This window comes from Benincasa hispida, chromosome 4, assembly GCF_009727055.1.
Source record: "Benincasa hispida cultivar B227 chromosome 4, ASM972705v1, whole genome shotgun sequence".
In the NCBI taxonomy this organism is placed as follows: domain Eukaryota; kingdom Viridiplantae; phylum Streptophyta; class Magnoliopsida; order Cucurbitales; family Cucurbitaceae; genus Benincasa; species Benincasa hispida.
In genome coordinates, this window is record NC_052352.1 from 33840903 (window position 1) to 33858517 (window position 17615).

The following is a 17615-nucleotide window of genomic DNA, read 5'->3' on the forward strand; positions in this document are numbered from 1 at the left end:
GCATGAAACTTAAAACAACATCCTATAGTGAAATAAATGCTAAATAAATAAGTTGAACTCAAAAGACCTTCATTAAATTCAAATATTAAAAACAGACGATAGGATACCCGTAAACCATAAATGATATAAATAGGTCTAAAAACAAATCTTAATAGTAAGTTTCAAACATCAAATTGAAAGTTGAGAAACATGAAAAGAAATCTAAATATCATGAGCAGAAGCATAAAACTGGCCCCTAGTGGCTCGTTCAAGGATTCCTCTTGTCATTCGCCAGTGCGTCCTTGCCCTTATCTAAAACATAAACATGAGAAATGGTGAGTATAAAATACTCAGTAAGTAACCCCACTACTAGGGTCAGGCTAAGCATTTATGTCCAATAAATGCAACATGAATTGAAGCTTTCTACTAGTGGGACATGAAAATTTCCCTTACATGGCTCACTCTTTTTCCTTTCCCCTAGAGTGCACCTCCTACGTACACCCCAGGTCTTCTCTATGAATGTAGGGACGTGTACCTCTTTTGTACACATGGTTATGCATACACCTCTTTCATATACACATAAGCCACTGAATGTGTACCTCTTACGTATACATGGTTATGCATACACCTCTTTTGTATACACATAATGCACTGAATGTGTACCTCTTTCGTACACATGATTATGTATACACCACTTTTGTATACACATAACCCACTGAATGTGTACCTCTTTCGTACACATGGTTATGTATACACCTCTTTCGTATACACATAATCCACTGAGTGTGTACCTCTTTCGTACACATGGTTATGTATACACCTGTTTCGTATACACATAAACTACTAAGTGTGTACCTCTTTCGTACACATGGTTATGTATATACCTCTTTCGTATACACATAACCTACTGCGTGTGTACCTCTTTCGTACACCCCAAATCCTCTTTATGAATGTAGGGATGCATACCTCTTTCATACACATGGTTATGTATACACCTCTTTCATATACACATAACCCACTAAGCATGCACCTCTTACGTACACCCCAGTACCCTCTAGGTGTGTATCATTTTCATATACACCAACCCTAGTACATCTCTTTCATGTACTAGCGCCCTCGAACATACATCATTGTCATGCAATCACATAATCTGGAAAGAAAAAGAGATTACATTTAACTTCATATTACATATAACATTCACATAATCATAAGTCCTCTAAAATCTCCTCATTGAGATCATGTTAATTAACCTAAACGTACGTGTTTAATCTAGTTTTAATGGTTCAACTCTAGTACATCACTTTCATGTACTAACTCATGTAAACAATCAAACATTCGAAATTTCATAATACATTATATAGCCTACACACTTTCATAATAAATTACATAAATATGTACATCAACAAATGCTCTAACTTTCACCTAGCTTTAAGACATTCCAGTAGTAGTGTCGCTTAATTCATTATTTAGGGTCATGGTCAATCGTACTTGTAATATGTCTCATAAAATTCTAAATCATGCTCATACATTAACATGATTCAGACATATTATCACATGCTCATATATCTTTCTAAACAGTCCATTAAATCTCGAAACAATCAAAATTATCCTTGTAACTAGTCTTAAAATCCTCAAAATAAATCGTAAATTTTTCACCCGACACAAAGGTGGTTCCAGTAGTAAGATTACTTACTTTGATATTAGGTTGAACTAAAAAGCAATTGAATCTTTGTGAAATTCTTGAATCCTTAATCGAGCCAAATATTTGAGTAATTAACCCCTTCTAATCTCCATAATCTTTGAATTAAATCCAAAATTCTTACTGAAATCACCTTAACTCTACTTGACAGTACACTAACGACCTTTTAAACTCCTTCAAACTTTCAAATTCAACCTCCAAAATCACGATTGAAATGATAATTAAATACGTTATTTATTGAGTATTCAAGATCCAATAAAACCATGAAAATCATTTAGATCTTATTCCAAAACTACGAACCTCACAACGGCATTCGACAGAGGACAACGACTGGAAGAGAGAAGGACCAACGGCGAGCAGATCTGGCAACGTGAAGGTCGGAGTGGTGCGGTTGCAACTTGACGGAAGAAAGGATGTGGACGTCGGCGTTGCAACAACCAAAGTTCGTTTAAATCAGAGAGAAAGTGAAAAAGTGGGGGTTTGAAATTTTCACATTTTTTTCTTTTTAATTCTCCACCACACAAATATATAAATAATATATATATATATATAGGGGTTTTGGAATTTAAGAAAAGGAAAGGAAAGAATATATATATATATATTCTTTCCTTAATAAATATGTCATATCAAACTCAAATCTTTCACCTCTTCTCCAATTAATTAAATAAACCTAAAAATAAATTTACCAACTTTAAATCACTTCTTTCCAAAAATTCTAAATCTCAAAATTAAATTCTAACTTTCCAAATTAACTTGAATCCAAATTTACAAATATTTTTAAGTACTTGATTTAATTACTTCCAAATAAACCAATTATCTTTTCCTGATTCTTTAAATAAATTTTGGAAAAGAAGGTAAAATCGTAAAACCACAATTTTCTCTTTTCTCTTTCAAATTTCACAAAAACTCAAAATTTCTTGTACAAATAATTCAATTATCTCTTCTAATTAATTTAAAACTCATACTCAAATAATCCACATTAACCAATAAAATTTCTTCAACTGTAACAATTTGTTTCCAAATTCCAAAGATTAGGAAACTAAAACTCAGCAATTTGAGATAATTAACTTAAATTTTCCTAAAAAAATCGAGATGTTACATATTTGGTCATCGCTACCTGATTACTGTCATGATGGTCATGACATTTGACCGTTAGCCCTCTTATATGCTTCCATATAGTAGAGTGGCATCATCCATATCGTGTGTTGAGACAATTCGGTCTGTGACAAATTGCACCTTCGTTGTGTTATACACTCCCAGTACTACACCAGATTGATTTGAGAGGTAAGCACGACCAAGACTGACGTCGAATTCACGCAGAATATATATCCTACTGGCATGCACGACATGATCGTTGTGCACAGGAAGAAATAACAAGTGGATCAGTTGTATCAGATGACTACTTTTCCTAGTACAATTCAATCACGAGGCAATTTATCACACTTGACGACGCTTACTATTACTGCATGGTAAGAGATTTAAAATCAGACATTTCCTAAATATATGATATGAATGTTGTTTAATATTAATTTTTTTCATTGTACAGAATAATTTCATCGCAGAAGTACAATAATATTCAAGATAGCATGATTTACCAAAGTTTGGTCCAATGTGTGACCAAACATTGGTCAACATTATTTTTCAACAAATAAGACAACTCAACGTTGCTGACACTGGTCAATGACGTATTCGTCGTAGACGACAACAACAACAGGGTGAAGCTAATTTAGAGGCACATGAAGACAACCCTCATGTGGGGTAAGGGCTAGAGGGGTCGTCTTTAAATTTCGTGTAAACTTCTATTTCCAAATTAAAGAACTGATTGTAAATCTTCTTTAATATCATGAGATCTTTATTTATTTATTTGTGGAGAGATACTACTTAGTGAAGTCACAATTTTTTTTTAATATGAGTGCAGAATAATTATGTTTTCATTGCAGATTAAATATATAATTAAATTTAGTAATGAAGGAAATTATTAGTTAAAAATTAGAAAAAACTAGTTAAATTGATTATTTAAAAAAAAAAAAAAAAAAAAAAAAATTGTGGACTAGGTCCACAATTATGAAAATCATGGACTCGGTCCACGAGTACGTCCTTAACTATTCCATCGACTATACTAACTTAGTGCTGACTGGATTAAAGCCTAATCTTGTACGGGATACACGATTTTCCTTCTAGAAAAACTACCATATTTTTATCAATACTTTCTATTCCCACCTATTTTTTAAAAATGCAATATACTATTAAAGGTTATATATATATTTCAATTAAAAAGAAAGAACATGAAACAAAACAAATATGAGAAATCATAAATGAAAACATTTTTAAAACTGACCTAGGTTAGTTAGTAAAGTTAGGACTAATTAGTTACATCAAGGAAACTGAATAGTCAAGCTCCAATTTGGTGATTTTTTATTTTATTTTTGAAAATGAAAATTATTTTCTCGATTTTTATAATATTTTGCAACTAGTGTCATAATTGAATTCTAAGTCAAATTCAAAAAAAAAAACTAAATGTTTTAGTTTTTAAAATCTGACTTAGTTCTTAAAAATGTTAGGAAAAAGTAGATACCAAAGTAAGAAATTTAAGGGTGGAATGACTTTATAGGCTTAAAATATTCAAAATCTAAAAATAAATAAATAAAACCAAACGGGCCCAAGTTGTTAGGCCAGCTCTTCGCTACGAACTTTGGGCTACGAACACGGACCGGGTTTTTGTCAAGCCCAAACACGGCCCCATTTCTGAACATTGAAAATTGCCCGGTTGACCAAATTGCCCCGGCAGCTAAAATCCTGAAATTCCCAAGCTCGCTCTGTTTTCGCTCTTACTCTGCTCGAATCCCAGATGAATATGAAGAAATTCATATCACTTCCCATCTTTTCTGTGTTATCCTTGATGGGTTTTGTGTATTACATTACGGTGTTCATTTTCATTCACGATTGGACTGGTTTGCATACCTCTCCTGGTTTAATTAACTTCTTGATTTTCACTTCCTTGGCTTCCCTTTGCCTTTTCTCTTTCGCTGTTTGTGTTCTCACCGACCCTGGTTCGGTTCCCTCTTCCTATTTGCCCGATGTTGAAGAAACTTCTGGCTCCGATCAAGATGCCAAGAATTCCGTAAGTTTTGCATTTCAATTCATTTACTTTTAAGAATTTTGGAACTACGAGCTGGATTCTTCGTTTTCTCTGATTTATACTGTGGATTTTGAGGTTTCTATTTGGAGATGATGCTTTGTGTTCTTTTGGGGAGGTGGAATTGATGAGGGTCCATTTATGAACTTATTGATTTTGCTTGTTAGAACATGTTGGATTGGTTGTGGGTTTTGAGCCTTAGTTGATATTACTGTGGTTTCAAGTGAGAGGAATAGAATCAATAAAACTATGTAGTATTGGAGCTCAATTATGAATTGGTAATCACTTTTTTCAGGAAAGAATTCGTATAAACTATGTTCGTTAATAGATGTTACGAATCAAATTCAGTAGGTTTTCTTTGTTATCTTCATTTGGTTTTTGTTTGAAGTATATGATATTTTGATATATTTAAAGTAGTACTGGACGGCCACCAAAATCCCAACAAAGGATCTTTGTCCTGATCTAGTTTTATTTGATTAACGATTTACTTTGTCTTATATTGGTCTCCAAGAATATTCTACCTATGTAGGCCTCTATTAATTTAGCTCCTGAGTACGTCAGTTGCTGAAAAGATATTTGATAGTTTTATGTAATTTCATAATATATCTAAATATTTTCACATCTTAGCTTTGTCGTTCAAGCTGAATATATTCCACACTGCTCTATGGTATCATAATGCCTGAGTCACAATTTGAGCAAGGTTGTTCGGGATCGTAAAGCTAAAGTATGTAAGATAAATTATTATAACTATGCAGCTAAACATTCAACTACAGCTTGTACTGCCGAATTTCTGATTAATAACTGCTCGCTTTAGAGGGTGACCTTATTTGAATAGAAGCAATGGATCAATGGTTGATTGAACAGTAATTCAATGGCAGTGAAATCATATGGAAAAATCTTATCCTATCCTAATGGTGAACCTTTTAATCCTATGCTTATTAAGACCCTTGAAGATTAGAACAATGAGGAAATACATTGGCTTATCCAAAAAAGGTACATATAGTTTTGAAACTCAAGTATGGTACTGGTTTGTCGGTAACAGATAATTAATAAACCCTTGAATCTTGGTTGACTATAATACATTTCCCATTCCTTCTCTTTCTTGATACTCAAGGTACTGTTTCATTGAGTAAATATGAACCTAGAATCCAGTGGCACCTTTATGAGTTGGAATTGAGCCACAAATGATCTTTCTCCATGCAACAGGAAAATTATTTTTTTTGGTAAAGAAAATAAGAAATTAATTCAATTGCATACTCTGTCTTGGGTTTTTGTCATTGATACCAATTCAATTTAATAACAGGCTTTACAGATGAAGCAGTGTGAAAAGTGTAGCACCTACAAGCCTCTGAGGGCCCATCATTGTCGAGTTTGCAGAAGGTGTGTTTTGAGAATGGTAGGTTCTATTCTACCTGATGCATAACAATTGAACTTTGGCCCTTAATTTCAGATATGGATAAAACTGAATGCTTGTGGTTTATTCTTCCACTTCATGTTGGTTTAAATTGGATGCAGGACCATCATTGTTTGTGGATAAATAACTGTGTTGGTTATTGGAACTACAAGTCCTTTTTTGTTCTCGTCTCATACGGGACTTTGGCAAGCTTATATTCTACAGTATGCCTTTTTCGTTTTCCTTTTTTTTTTTTTTTTTTTTTTTTTTTTGACAATGAATCTAATTTTTTGCTTATAACTTGAGTTTTGGTTGTTTAGTTCATCATTGTGAGCTGTGCATTTCAGAAGAACTGGAATTTTGAAGGGACGCTTCCTTTGAAGATTTTCTATGTAAGTTGTTTGTTCATATTAACCTATATCTGTTTTCATTAATCTTAATTTCATAATTTTGCATTCATCTGGTTACTCTGTATTATTGCAAATTAGTAAAGCATGCACCAGGATTTTATTTATTTATCTTTTTTAGTATAATTGGGAGTAGGGAGATTCAAACCACAGACCTTGTGGTTTCTAGCACACTCGTATGCCAATTAAGCTATGCTCGGTTTCTAGTACCAAGATTCTATTTATTTATTCTTTTTAGTACAATAAATGGGATAAAAACTTCTAACCTTAAGGGAGGTAATAAATGCCAATTACCGTTGAGCGATGCTCATTAGGTTGAATGCTTCTCTTTAATGCTTCTTCCCCACTTGTTGCTAAGCTAAGCATGCTAATTGATGGGCTGTTTATGCAGCATCACGTTTTCAAATGTTGGGGAACAAGAATGTGGCCAAAATGCTTGTGAAATTCCTGAGTAGGATTTTCATTAGTTATAAGTCTCTAAGCGGTTTTCATACAAAAAAAATATCAAAACATTTTCTAGAGAAAAAAAAATGTTATAAATTAGTAAGTTGATAAACTGAGCTGAATCGAGCTAAGTCTTGAGTCTTCAGTTTATCGATTTAGTCCACACCTATTGTACTATTTATTTCGACCCATGCTTTAACCAACCTAACTTAAACTTTGCTATGCCAGATGCTACTTGATATAACCATGAGGTGTATAGAGAAATTTTGACTCATATATCCTAATAAATATTGTCATTGGTCAGATTTTACAAAAAAAAATTAACTCAACTCTTATGTTTTAGGTTATTTGCGCGGTGATGATGATTTCCCTGAGCTCGACTCTTGGAACTCTTCTGGGTTGGCATATCTACCTCATCATTCGAAATATGACAACTATAGAGGTATAATATGGATTCACAGTTGGATATTTGGACGTATGAACATGAATTTCTTCTCCCTCTGGTTATTGAGTGAGAATCGGTGTTTCTTCCGACCAGTATTATGAAGGAATACGTGCAGCATGGTTGGCTAGAAAGTCTGGACAGAGCTATCAGCACCCATTCGATCTCGGTGCTTATAAAAATATGACCTTGGTTGGTGTCTTCTTCTTCTTACCTCTTTTGTCTGCATATATTTGTCTGTCTGCACCAACATGTTCCCATGTGTTCTACATTCTGAATGTTGGGTTATTAAAAAGTTTCCTTGTTACATCTTATATAAAGAAAACTTTGTAATAACCCAACATTCTAAGTTTTCTTGTCATATCTTATCTTATATTATTGAATCTATGATCTGTCCATATGGTACTCATTTGAGTTCTGAATAAAAACAGAACAAGATAAACTCATCCAGGGTGTCAATATTATTGTCAGGTCTTAGGCCCAAATATTCTGAAATGGGCATGGCCTACTTCAGTCAGCCATCTAAAAAATGGACTCAGTTTCCCGACTTTGCGCGATAGTTCGTGAACGTTTTTTGTTTTGGTTTGAAGAATACTCCAAGTGCAAGAATAGTGAAGTCGAGTTCTAAATTTGTAGATAAATACACTACATTTTCTCCACCCATCATCAGCCCATAAAAGGAATCAAAAAAGAAGAGACTGGGTTAATCAGCCTCAGAAACAAGGGAGAATGTGTATACTTGCAATTCTGTATTCAAGTAGAAAATTGATGTAGAGCTATGTTCTCCAATACCATTCCAGTTATGTGAATTTCAAATGGCTGTAAAAAAATGGTCTGAGAAGTCTTCTGTTTGTTTTTATTTCTTTATGCCATTTTGAATTCATCTTGGATATAGGTATTTTTTATGTTATTGCTCCTATCTCTCAAATTTTGAATACAATCTAAAATGGTTTGAGTGCCATTTTATTTTCTTTATTGATTGCAATTATTATATTTAAATCAAACTTTCAAGATATCTATTTTAGCCTTTAATTATAACACCTTGATTATATGTATTAATGTGCCAATGCACTAAAATGATTAAAAATAGCATAGTTTAGACGCAATTGGTATATACAAATCTTCGTAATTTTTGTTTGATATCCATTTAATTTTTTGTTTTTAAAATTGAATTTATAAACACTACGTCGGTAGATAAGCTTTTTGTTTTGCTATCTATTTTTTCAGTTTGGCAATACTTTCAAAATTCTGGCCAGGTTTTGAAAATTAAAAATATTATTACTATTATTATTTAATTTTATTGTGAATTTAACTTAGAAATCAAATCCTACCTTTAAGAAAATGTGAGAAAATAAATACAAAACAATTTGAAAATTCTAGAACAAAATTGATTGTTTTACTTCTAAATTTAGTAACTAAGCTAAAGGTTTTGATAGTTCATCCATCAAAATAATGCTAAAACTTATGGTATAAAGTCCATTTGGTAACTATTTCATTTGCAGTTTTTAAAAATTAAGCCTATGAATATTTCTTAAGTCAAATTAAAAAAATAAAATTTATTTTTATTTTTAAAATTTGGTTAAGAATTCAACTCTTGTACTTAATAAAGTTGCAAATCATTCTAAAAAAATAGAGAGGAAATATGTTTAATTTTTTAAAAACAAAAAATTAGAAGTAAAATAGTTATCAAACGAAAGTCCAAAAGTACGTAATTATGCAATATCTTGAGATACTATTCTCATATATATGAGGATAAAAGTTGAAATTTAATGAAAGCGTATCAAACCATTAAAACAAAACCTATCAAAGTTAACATTAAAATAAACAAAGATGATATAAGTTTTAAATTTAGCAAGGATACAAATTTTGCTACTTCATATATAATATACCAAAAAAATTGAAATTAAACAATGACCATCTTAAAAGTACACATCTTGTTTGTTTGGGTGTGGGAAAGATGAGTAGGAGCTTACTATGTTTGTTTGTTTAATGGGTGAAGAAAAACAAATCCCTAGGCCTTTCCACACTTATCCATAATATAATTCATATTGTTCCATTATTTGGGTCAACAAAATGAGGATATCAATTATTCCACATGTTGCTCTTCAAAATTCTTGATGTTTTCTATCCATGTGCTTAATGATTCTATCCAAAATTTTGTTGTTTTTCATAGTATTACATTATTATCGACGCGTCGATATTTCCATTGATATTTCTATATTTTCATAAATTTGACATCATCAACATTTTCATTATATCGTAAAAAAAGTTCATGAATCACACAAAAAAAAAACAAAATATCATTAAGGTGAATATAATATAAATAATAAACACCTTAAGTAACAATTTAGTTCATGAACTTTTGTTGAGAACGATATAGTCCCTGTAATTTCAAATTTGTAACAGTTTAGTTCCTATATTTTCCAATTTCTGATGAAGTAGTTATTATTGTGAAAAATATTCATCAGATTTAATAAAAATTTTACACATGTAAATCGTTAAATTGATCGAAAATCAATTTTTTTTATAAACTATAAAGATTAAGTCGTTATATAATAAAAGTTAACACATAATTTTAAGGAGATTTTTAACAATAGGAAGTAAATTGTTACAATTTTCAAAATATATGTACTAACTTGATACTTATTAAAGTTTAGGGACTAAATCACTAGAAATTTGAAAGCATATGAACTAAATCATTACCAACTAAATTTTAGAGGTTAAATTGGTGTTGTGATAAAAGTTTAGTGACCAAAAATGAATATGAACCTATAAGTTTCCAAGAAATATCTATCAACATTGACATTTTATTGATATTTTCATCAAAATCTTCGTAAAATTGAGACTCCAACATTTCCATTGACGTAAAATTGTTTTCTCCTCACATTACCATTATACATGTCACAAAAAATGTTTTTTTTTTAGAATTATTATATTTATATATTCCTCTATTTTTGCTAAAATATTATACTGAAATGGTAGATGGTATTAGTTTATGTTGTATTGATTTGGTTGATCATAGGAGAACATAATTTCAAAGGATATACATGAATTAGTTTCCCCAACAATGTGAATGCTTTTTTTAGGGAAAAAAATTATAGGGAATCAATGTCTAAATAATTTTCCTTAAATTATTAATTTTCCACATCAAGTACAAATTTTAGAATAAACAAAATATATGGTTTTAAATTGGAAATTGAATATAAATAAATTATTGGCCATGATTGTTTTAGACTAAAGGACAAATAGGAAAGAAAAATTAGAATTCATCATAGGGCTCTGCATATGCAATGTCTACAACATTCTTTTTACTATATAAAAATAATAATAAGTTTTGTTCCCATACAAAAATAAAAACAAATTAAAATTGAAAAAAAAAAATCTTAACTATGCTTCAATATAAAGTAGTAGTTAGGTATAGAGACACAGTAACTAAATAATAATATGTCTTTAGAATCATAAATGATAAATCAACTTGATTTGACAGGTAGTCATTTTATTTTTTATTTTATTTTTTAAAATTAAGTCTATATCATCTATATTTCTTACCATAATTTGAAGTACAATGGTTGAATTCTTAGCCAAATTCCAAAAACAAAACAACTTTTTCAAAGCTACTTTTTTTAATTCTCAAATTTTGGCTTAGCTTTTTAAATCATTCCTGCAAAGTAGATAACAAATGAAAAAATTTAGAGGTGAAAGTAATGTCTATAGACTTCATTTAGAAAAACAAAAAACAAAATGATTGCTAAATTGACATAAATAATAAGTTTTTGTTTAAATACTACTTTGATCTCTACTTTTGATTTTGGTTTTTTTAAGGGAATTTTGGTTCATTTTAATCATTGTACTTTCAAATTTTCATCTTGGTCTTTATACTTTCAAATTTGATTTATTTTATTTGTACTTGTAAAATGTTCATTTTAATCTTTGTATTTTGATCCCTTAAAAATGAAATGAAAATGAAAATGAACGACCCTTTTGATAACGTTCCCATTTCCCATTTCTTGTTTCTTGTTTCTTGATTCAAAAAAAAAAAAAAAAAAAAAAAAAAAAACTTGTTAGATAATCTTTTCTTGTTTCTCTTTTTTTTTCCTAACATTTTCTTTGTTTATAGTTTAAACATAATTTAATAGTTTAATAGTGTAAAATTAAAAATATATAGCATGCATTAAAATAAAAAAGAATAATTATAAAAAGATTTACATTATCGAATATGCATAAGTCTTGATCCAAAATCAATTACTATAAAATAATTGTTTTATCATTCATATGTTGCTAAATTTTAATTTGCAATATTATTCCTCACTCAAATCCTTTGTCTTAGATAATATTGACTCAAATCCAACTCAATTATATTATTATGTAAATATTATGGTTGTAAATATATTAAAGTGAACTTAAATGAATGCCTTACTAAATAAAATTTATATATTGTAAAATTTTAACCAGTTTTGAATGTACTAAAAATGCTTAAACAAAAAAATAATATATAAACATGTTTGTTGCAAAATATAAAATTCAAAATATTTAAAATATTTAAATAAATATATTGTAAATTTGAAATTTGAAAATGAAAACAATATATATAAATAAATATTGAAAAATTTAAAATTTAAAATTAAATCAGCATATAAATATAAAATTAAAGAAATAAAGAAATATAAAGAACTATAGCAAAATTAATAAGAAAAGAAAGAAATATATAAAAAAAGAAAAAAAATGAAATTTGTCGTATTGAAAATCAAACGTAGGACGTGAAACCTTTAAAAACAGGAAATAAGAAACGGGACGTTATTAATAGACGCACCTTTTAAAAATACAATAGCTTAAATGAACATTTTGAAAGTATATAGATTAAAATAAACAAAAGTTGAAAGTACAGAGATTAAAATGAACATTTTAAAAATATAATGATCAAAACGGGAAAATCATCTGAAATAAATACCTTTAAAGTTTTTACCTTACAAAACTAGCACTTTCGGCTCTTTTGGATATTTCTCGATATATCTGATTATACCGAAATTCTAGTAATTTTTCTAAAACATCATGTAATATTAAATCTTATATCAAATCTTATATATTTTCAAATTTTCTCTCAGTTTGATTATATTTACGAAATATTATATCAAAATCTTATGTATTTTTTTAAATCTTTAGCCAAAATTCTAATTTCCAAATCAATTTTCCAATTATCCAAATAATTTTTTTAGATGGATCCTAGGTGATTGATTTTTATTTTTTTAAATTTTTGAAAATATTAATTTTTTTCAAGAAAAGGTAAAATGTGAAAAAAAAAATATAAAATCTCGATATAGATCTCAGGCAGGCATATTAACACCAAGATTGGTGAATTCTTAGGCAAATTAATACCGAGATTTTATATCTTTTCCATATCTTATCTTTTTTTTACAAAATTTAATATTTCCCAAAATTTAAAAATCAAAATGCAATCATTCATCTGAAAAATATAATTAGTAAATTCATTTAAAAATTTAGAAATTTATATAATCATGGAAACATAAATTGACCTAAAATTACATAAAAAAAATGAATATAATATTCAATAAAGATAACTAAATTTGGAGAAAATTAGAAAATGTATAAGATTTGGTATAAATTTTGGATAGATTATCTAATATTTGGAAAAATTAGGAAAAGTAATTTTTTTTTAATGAAATCTCGGTGATGGATCTCTAGAAAAACTAGTTTAACGAATTTTTAAAAACGTGCTAGTCTTAAAATATGGAAAGTTGAAGGTACTATTTCTAATAATTCTCCACCAAAATAAATCAAAAAAAAAAAAAAAAATATATAGGGAGAAGGTAGTATTTAAACCAAAATTTTAAATAAACAAAAGGAAAAGAAAGATCAAAGATTGAGCTGTCCCAATCCTTGTTGGAATGATAAGAGAGATCCATGAAATGTGTGTTCTCACATCTCATATTTAACTTTTCCATCTATATATATAAACTAGGAAACAACCAAATCTTATCACAATTCCATCCCAACATGTGATTATAACCACATACATTCCATTGTGTCTTTCCTAGTCCTTTGCATTTAATCATACCAATAATATAACTATTTTCCCCTACATTATAAACTAGGACCATTTCTTATATTACAAGTTGAACAAGAAAAAAACGTTTATAATATGTATGTGGAAGAAAAATGGTATATAAAAACTGAATACATTTGTAACAGTATATTTAGACCTCATTTGATAACTATTTAGTGTATTGTTTTCGTTTTTGCAAATTTAGCCTATAGACTCTACTTCTACATCCAAATTTCTTTATTTGTTATCTCGTTTTTATCGATGGTTTAAAAAACTAAGCTAAAATTTGAAAACTAAAAATAGTAGCTTTAAGATTTTTGTTTTTATTTTTAGAATTTGGTTAAGAATCAATCATTGTACTTAAGAAATATGCAAATCATTGTAAGAAATATGGAGAAAATAAGTTTAATTTTCAAAGACCAAAAATAAAAAACAAAATGGTTATCAAACGGGGCCTTAATGTATAATATTCAAACTCAAACTTAAGCTAGATGATATAACAAGGCTTATATATGAAAATAATAAAAAACTTTGAGACTTAAACGTAGTCGATGCATGCTTTTTATTAATGTTGCCCTAAAGACAATTATTCGCTCTACACGGGCTACAAGCAGACTACAACAATTGTCTCAGCAGGATACAACGACTAATTCCAGTAGAAATGCAATTTCGAACTACTCAGATTTGATATAACTCTTGGATATTTGCTCTCAACTTAACTCGATAACAAAAGAAATAAATAAATGAGAGAACTCTTTGATATGGAATGAGATGCTACAAATGAAGAATAGAGATGTTATTTATAGGCTACCAATTTAGTAACTCTCTAAACCACAAAATAAAATCAAACAAATACAAAAATTGAAACATTTTTCAAATTTAACTCAAATGAGTTTTTATTTGGCAAAAATAAAAAAATAACTCATTTAAAATTGAAGAAACTACAAATTTAACTTTCATACATGTTAAATTTGTACATAAAACATTATATTAATTTGAAGTTTCAATCGAATTTGAAAGTTTCTATACAATAGAGTTAATCTACATAATTAAATTCAATTTTATATATGTTTCAAGTATTCATCAAAATTTCACTTTCTTTTACTATAAATATCCAACAACGTAGTGTTTCAAGAATTATAATCGAACACGTGTTGGTTTAAAATAGTATTGATATCTTATATACTTTCAAACTCTTCTAATAAAATTAAGATATGTTGTATTTTAGATTAGCCTATATTTAAAATTACTTGATAAACTAATTCATATCTAGTTTACTAGTGAATGGTTATTGTAAAGAATATTAAAATTAGGTTAATAATATTTTTGGTTGAAAGTAACAATTTAGTCCATGAATTTTAGTGGGTAACAATTTAGTCTATATACTTTTAAATTTGTAACAATTTTGTCAATGGATTTTAATAAGTAATAATTTAGTCCCTGAACTTTATAACTTGTAATGATTTAGTCTCTATTGTAGAAAATGTTAATATGATTAAATGAAAGTTCTTACATGTATAGTTTGATAAACTTATCAAAAATAAAATTTATTCATAAATTATAAAGATTAAGTCACTATGTTTTAAAAGTCGACACTTAATTGCGATGAAAGTTTTCACGATAGGGACTAAATCATTACAATTTGTAAAGTATATAGACTAAAGTGTTATTTATTAAATTTCAAGAAATAAATTGTTACAAATTTAAAAGTACATCGTTACTTATCAAAATTCAATGACTAAATTCTTATTTTCATGAAAATTTAGAGATCTAAAATATATTTTTAACCTATTATCAAGACTTTAATTTATGACTAATATATATTTTCAATAACGATAATTTTGTTAGATTTAAATTGATAATATATAATAATTAATTTCGAGATTTTTTTTTTTGTTCAACAAAAGGATAAGAGATATGTATGTGATATCATAGAGATGTTTTATCCACAAAAAAAAAAAAAAAAAAGAAAAGAAAAGAAAAGAATATCATCGAGATTGAAATGGATTATAATGTTTTTGTATCAAATGTAAAAAGACGAGAAAACCCCTACAATATGTACTAAATATATGTCAAATATGTGAATCACATTGAAATTACATGATTTGTTAATATTTTTAACTTATAACACAAACAATATTGATGGCCAATTTTTTTTTTTTTTAATTAAAGTGGAAGGAATTAGAGATGTGGCCACGTGATGGTTATGTCTCTATGTTCTCTATGTAAACATAATAATAAAAAATTATCTTAATTAAAGTTGTAATTTAGTATTTTTGAAGAAAAATAACATATGCACCTTTTTTTAGCGATTAATTAAAGATATCACGAGGGTGAATCTCTTACGTTAGATGTATTGATGTAATTATATCATTAAAGTTTGATATTTTTTATAACGGTAAATATCAATTTATATTCTTGAACTTTAAGAGTTGTATCTATTTAAATCTTAAATTAATAGTTGTATCAATTTAAACCTCAAACTTTCATAAGTATATCCAAATAAAACATAATTGAGGATTTAAATTGGTGTACTTATGAAACTTTCAAGATTTAAATTGATGTACTTGTGAAAGTTTAATGTTTAAATTAATACAATTATTAATTTGAGGTTCAAATTGATACATTTCTGAAATTAAAGTTCAGAGTTTAAATTGATATATTATTAATTTAGGGTTTAAATAAATTGATATATATAATTTGGGATTTAAATTGATACAATCCTTAATTTGATATTTTCCTTTTTTTAATATAAATTAATAAAAAATAATATCCAAACCCTGTCTAAAAATATGTAGGTAAGTCTTAAAATTATATTCTTTCAAAAATAATTTGACTTAAAATAATTCAGAATAAAATTTTACTTTGATGAATAAAAATTGAAGTTTTTTTTTCCTTTTAAGTTGCAAGTCCAAATGGCCATCAATTTTTTTAGAGTATTGGGAACTTGGGAGTCGAATTTTTTAGTTTATGGTTGACAATACAAGTTTATATTAATTATGTTAGGTTCATCTTCACAATAGTTATAAATTTTTTTGTTTGAGAACTTTTAAAATTAAAAGTTAAATATATTATTAATTCATATTACCTTTTGATAATTTAATTTCTCAATATATACAAAAGAGTATACGTATCAAGTGAACTTATCATTAACTAGTTTAACATTTACTAACAAAAGTAAAGATGTCTATGATAAAAGATTTTATTTTTAGTTTTGAGTTTTATAAATTTATACTAAATTCTTTCTGATTTTTCTACTATTGTTTTTACCTATCTTAAAGAAGACATGAGTAGAAAGTCTAAAACGAAACATTAAAATTTATAGGTAAAACCGTGGAAGTAGTATTTATAAATTTAATTAAAAAAATAAAAAACCAAACAATTATCTAACCAAAGTACTCATAAATAGAGAATATTTATTTATTAGGTATAAAATTCCCCAATTACAACCAATTTTTTGATAGGTACATAATGATGAGTTTATTTCATTCTAATGACGAGAATTCAAAATTTGACAATTATGTTTTTTAGGAAAAAAATGAAAAACTATTCTTATCTATCTATCTATCTATATATATATATTTGTTTTCTTCTAATTATCGGTTGAATTTTGAATTAGGAGATAAGCGGAAAATTTTCTAACAGTACAATATATTCTTTAGATTCAATATCAATCAAAGAGAGATTCAACAACTAAAAGAAAGATCGATTCTTTGGGATTGCATGAGTTAATCTGAAAGTAGGTAGATTGATTAAAATTATGTTTTCATTATGGTCTTACAGAACGACAATTACTTAAATACGTTCGTGTCGCCGGAAAAGCGGACCTACATGAAGGAGTCAGATGCTTCTTCTAGTATGATTGTTCTTTTTAAAAATGGAAGATTTGATCTTTTATTTCCTTAATTTTTTTACTTAAAAAAAAAACCATTTGATGTTATAATATATTATTTTATTTTATAGATATGCCCATATTTTATTATAGAAAATTTTCCTCATTGCCTAGTGGTCAAGTCAAAAGGTTAGTGGTGAGCAATAATAAATTACTCAGACT

At 27.9% G+C, this 17615-nt stretch overlaps 1 protein-coding gene across 1 annotated transcript; it reads left to right on the forward strand.

The window, feature by feature from the left end:
* Positions 1-4461: 4461 nt before the first annotated feature.
* Positions 4462-8473, forward strand: LOC120075161 (probable protein S-acyltransferase 15). Its single transcript, XM_039028343.1, has 7 exons — positions 4462-4799; positions 6118-6210; positions 6330-6431; positions 6528-6599; positions 7402-7500; positions 7597-7692; positions 7972-8473. Exons 1-7 carry the CDS (start codon positions 4527-4529, stop codon positions 8065-8067), a joined length of 831 nt encoding a protein of 276 aa, XP_038884271.1. The 5' UTR covers positions 4462-4526; the 3' UTR covers positions 8068-8473.
* Positions 8474-17615: the final 9142 nt, after the last annotated feature.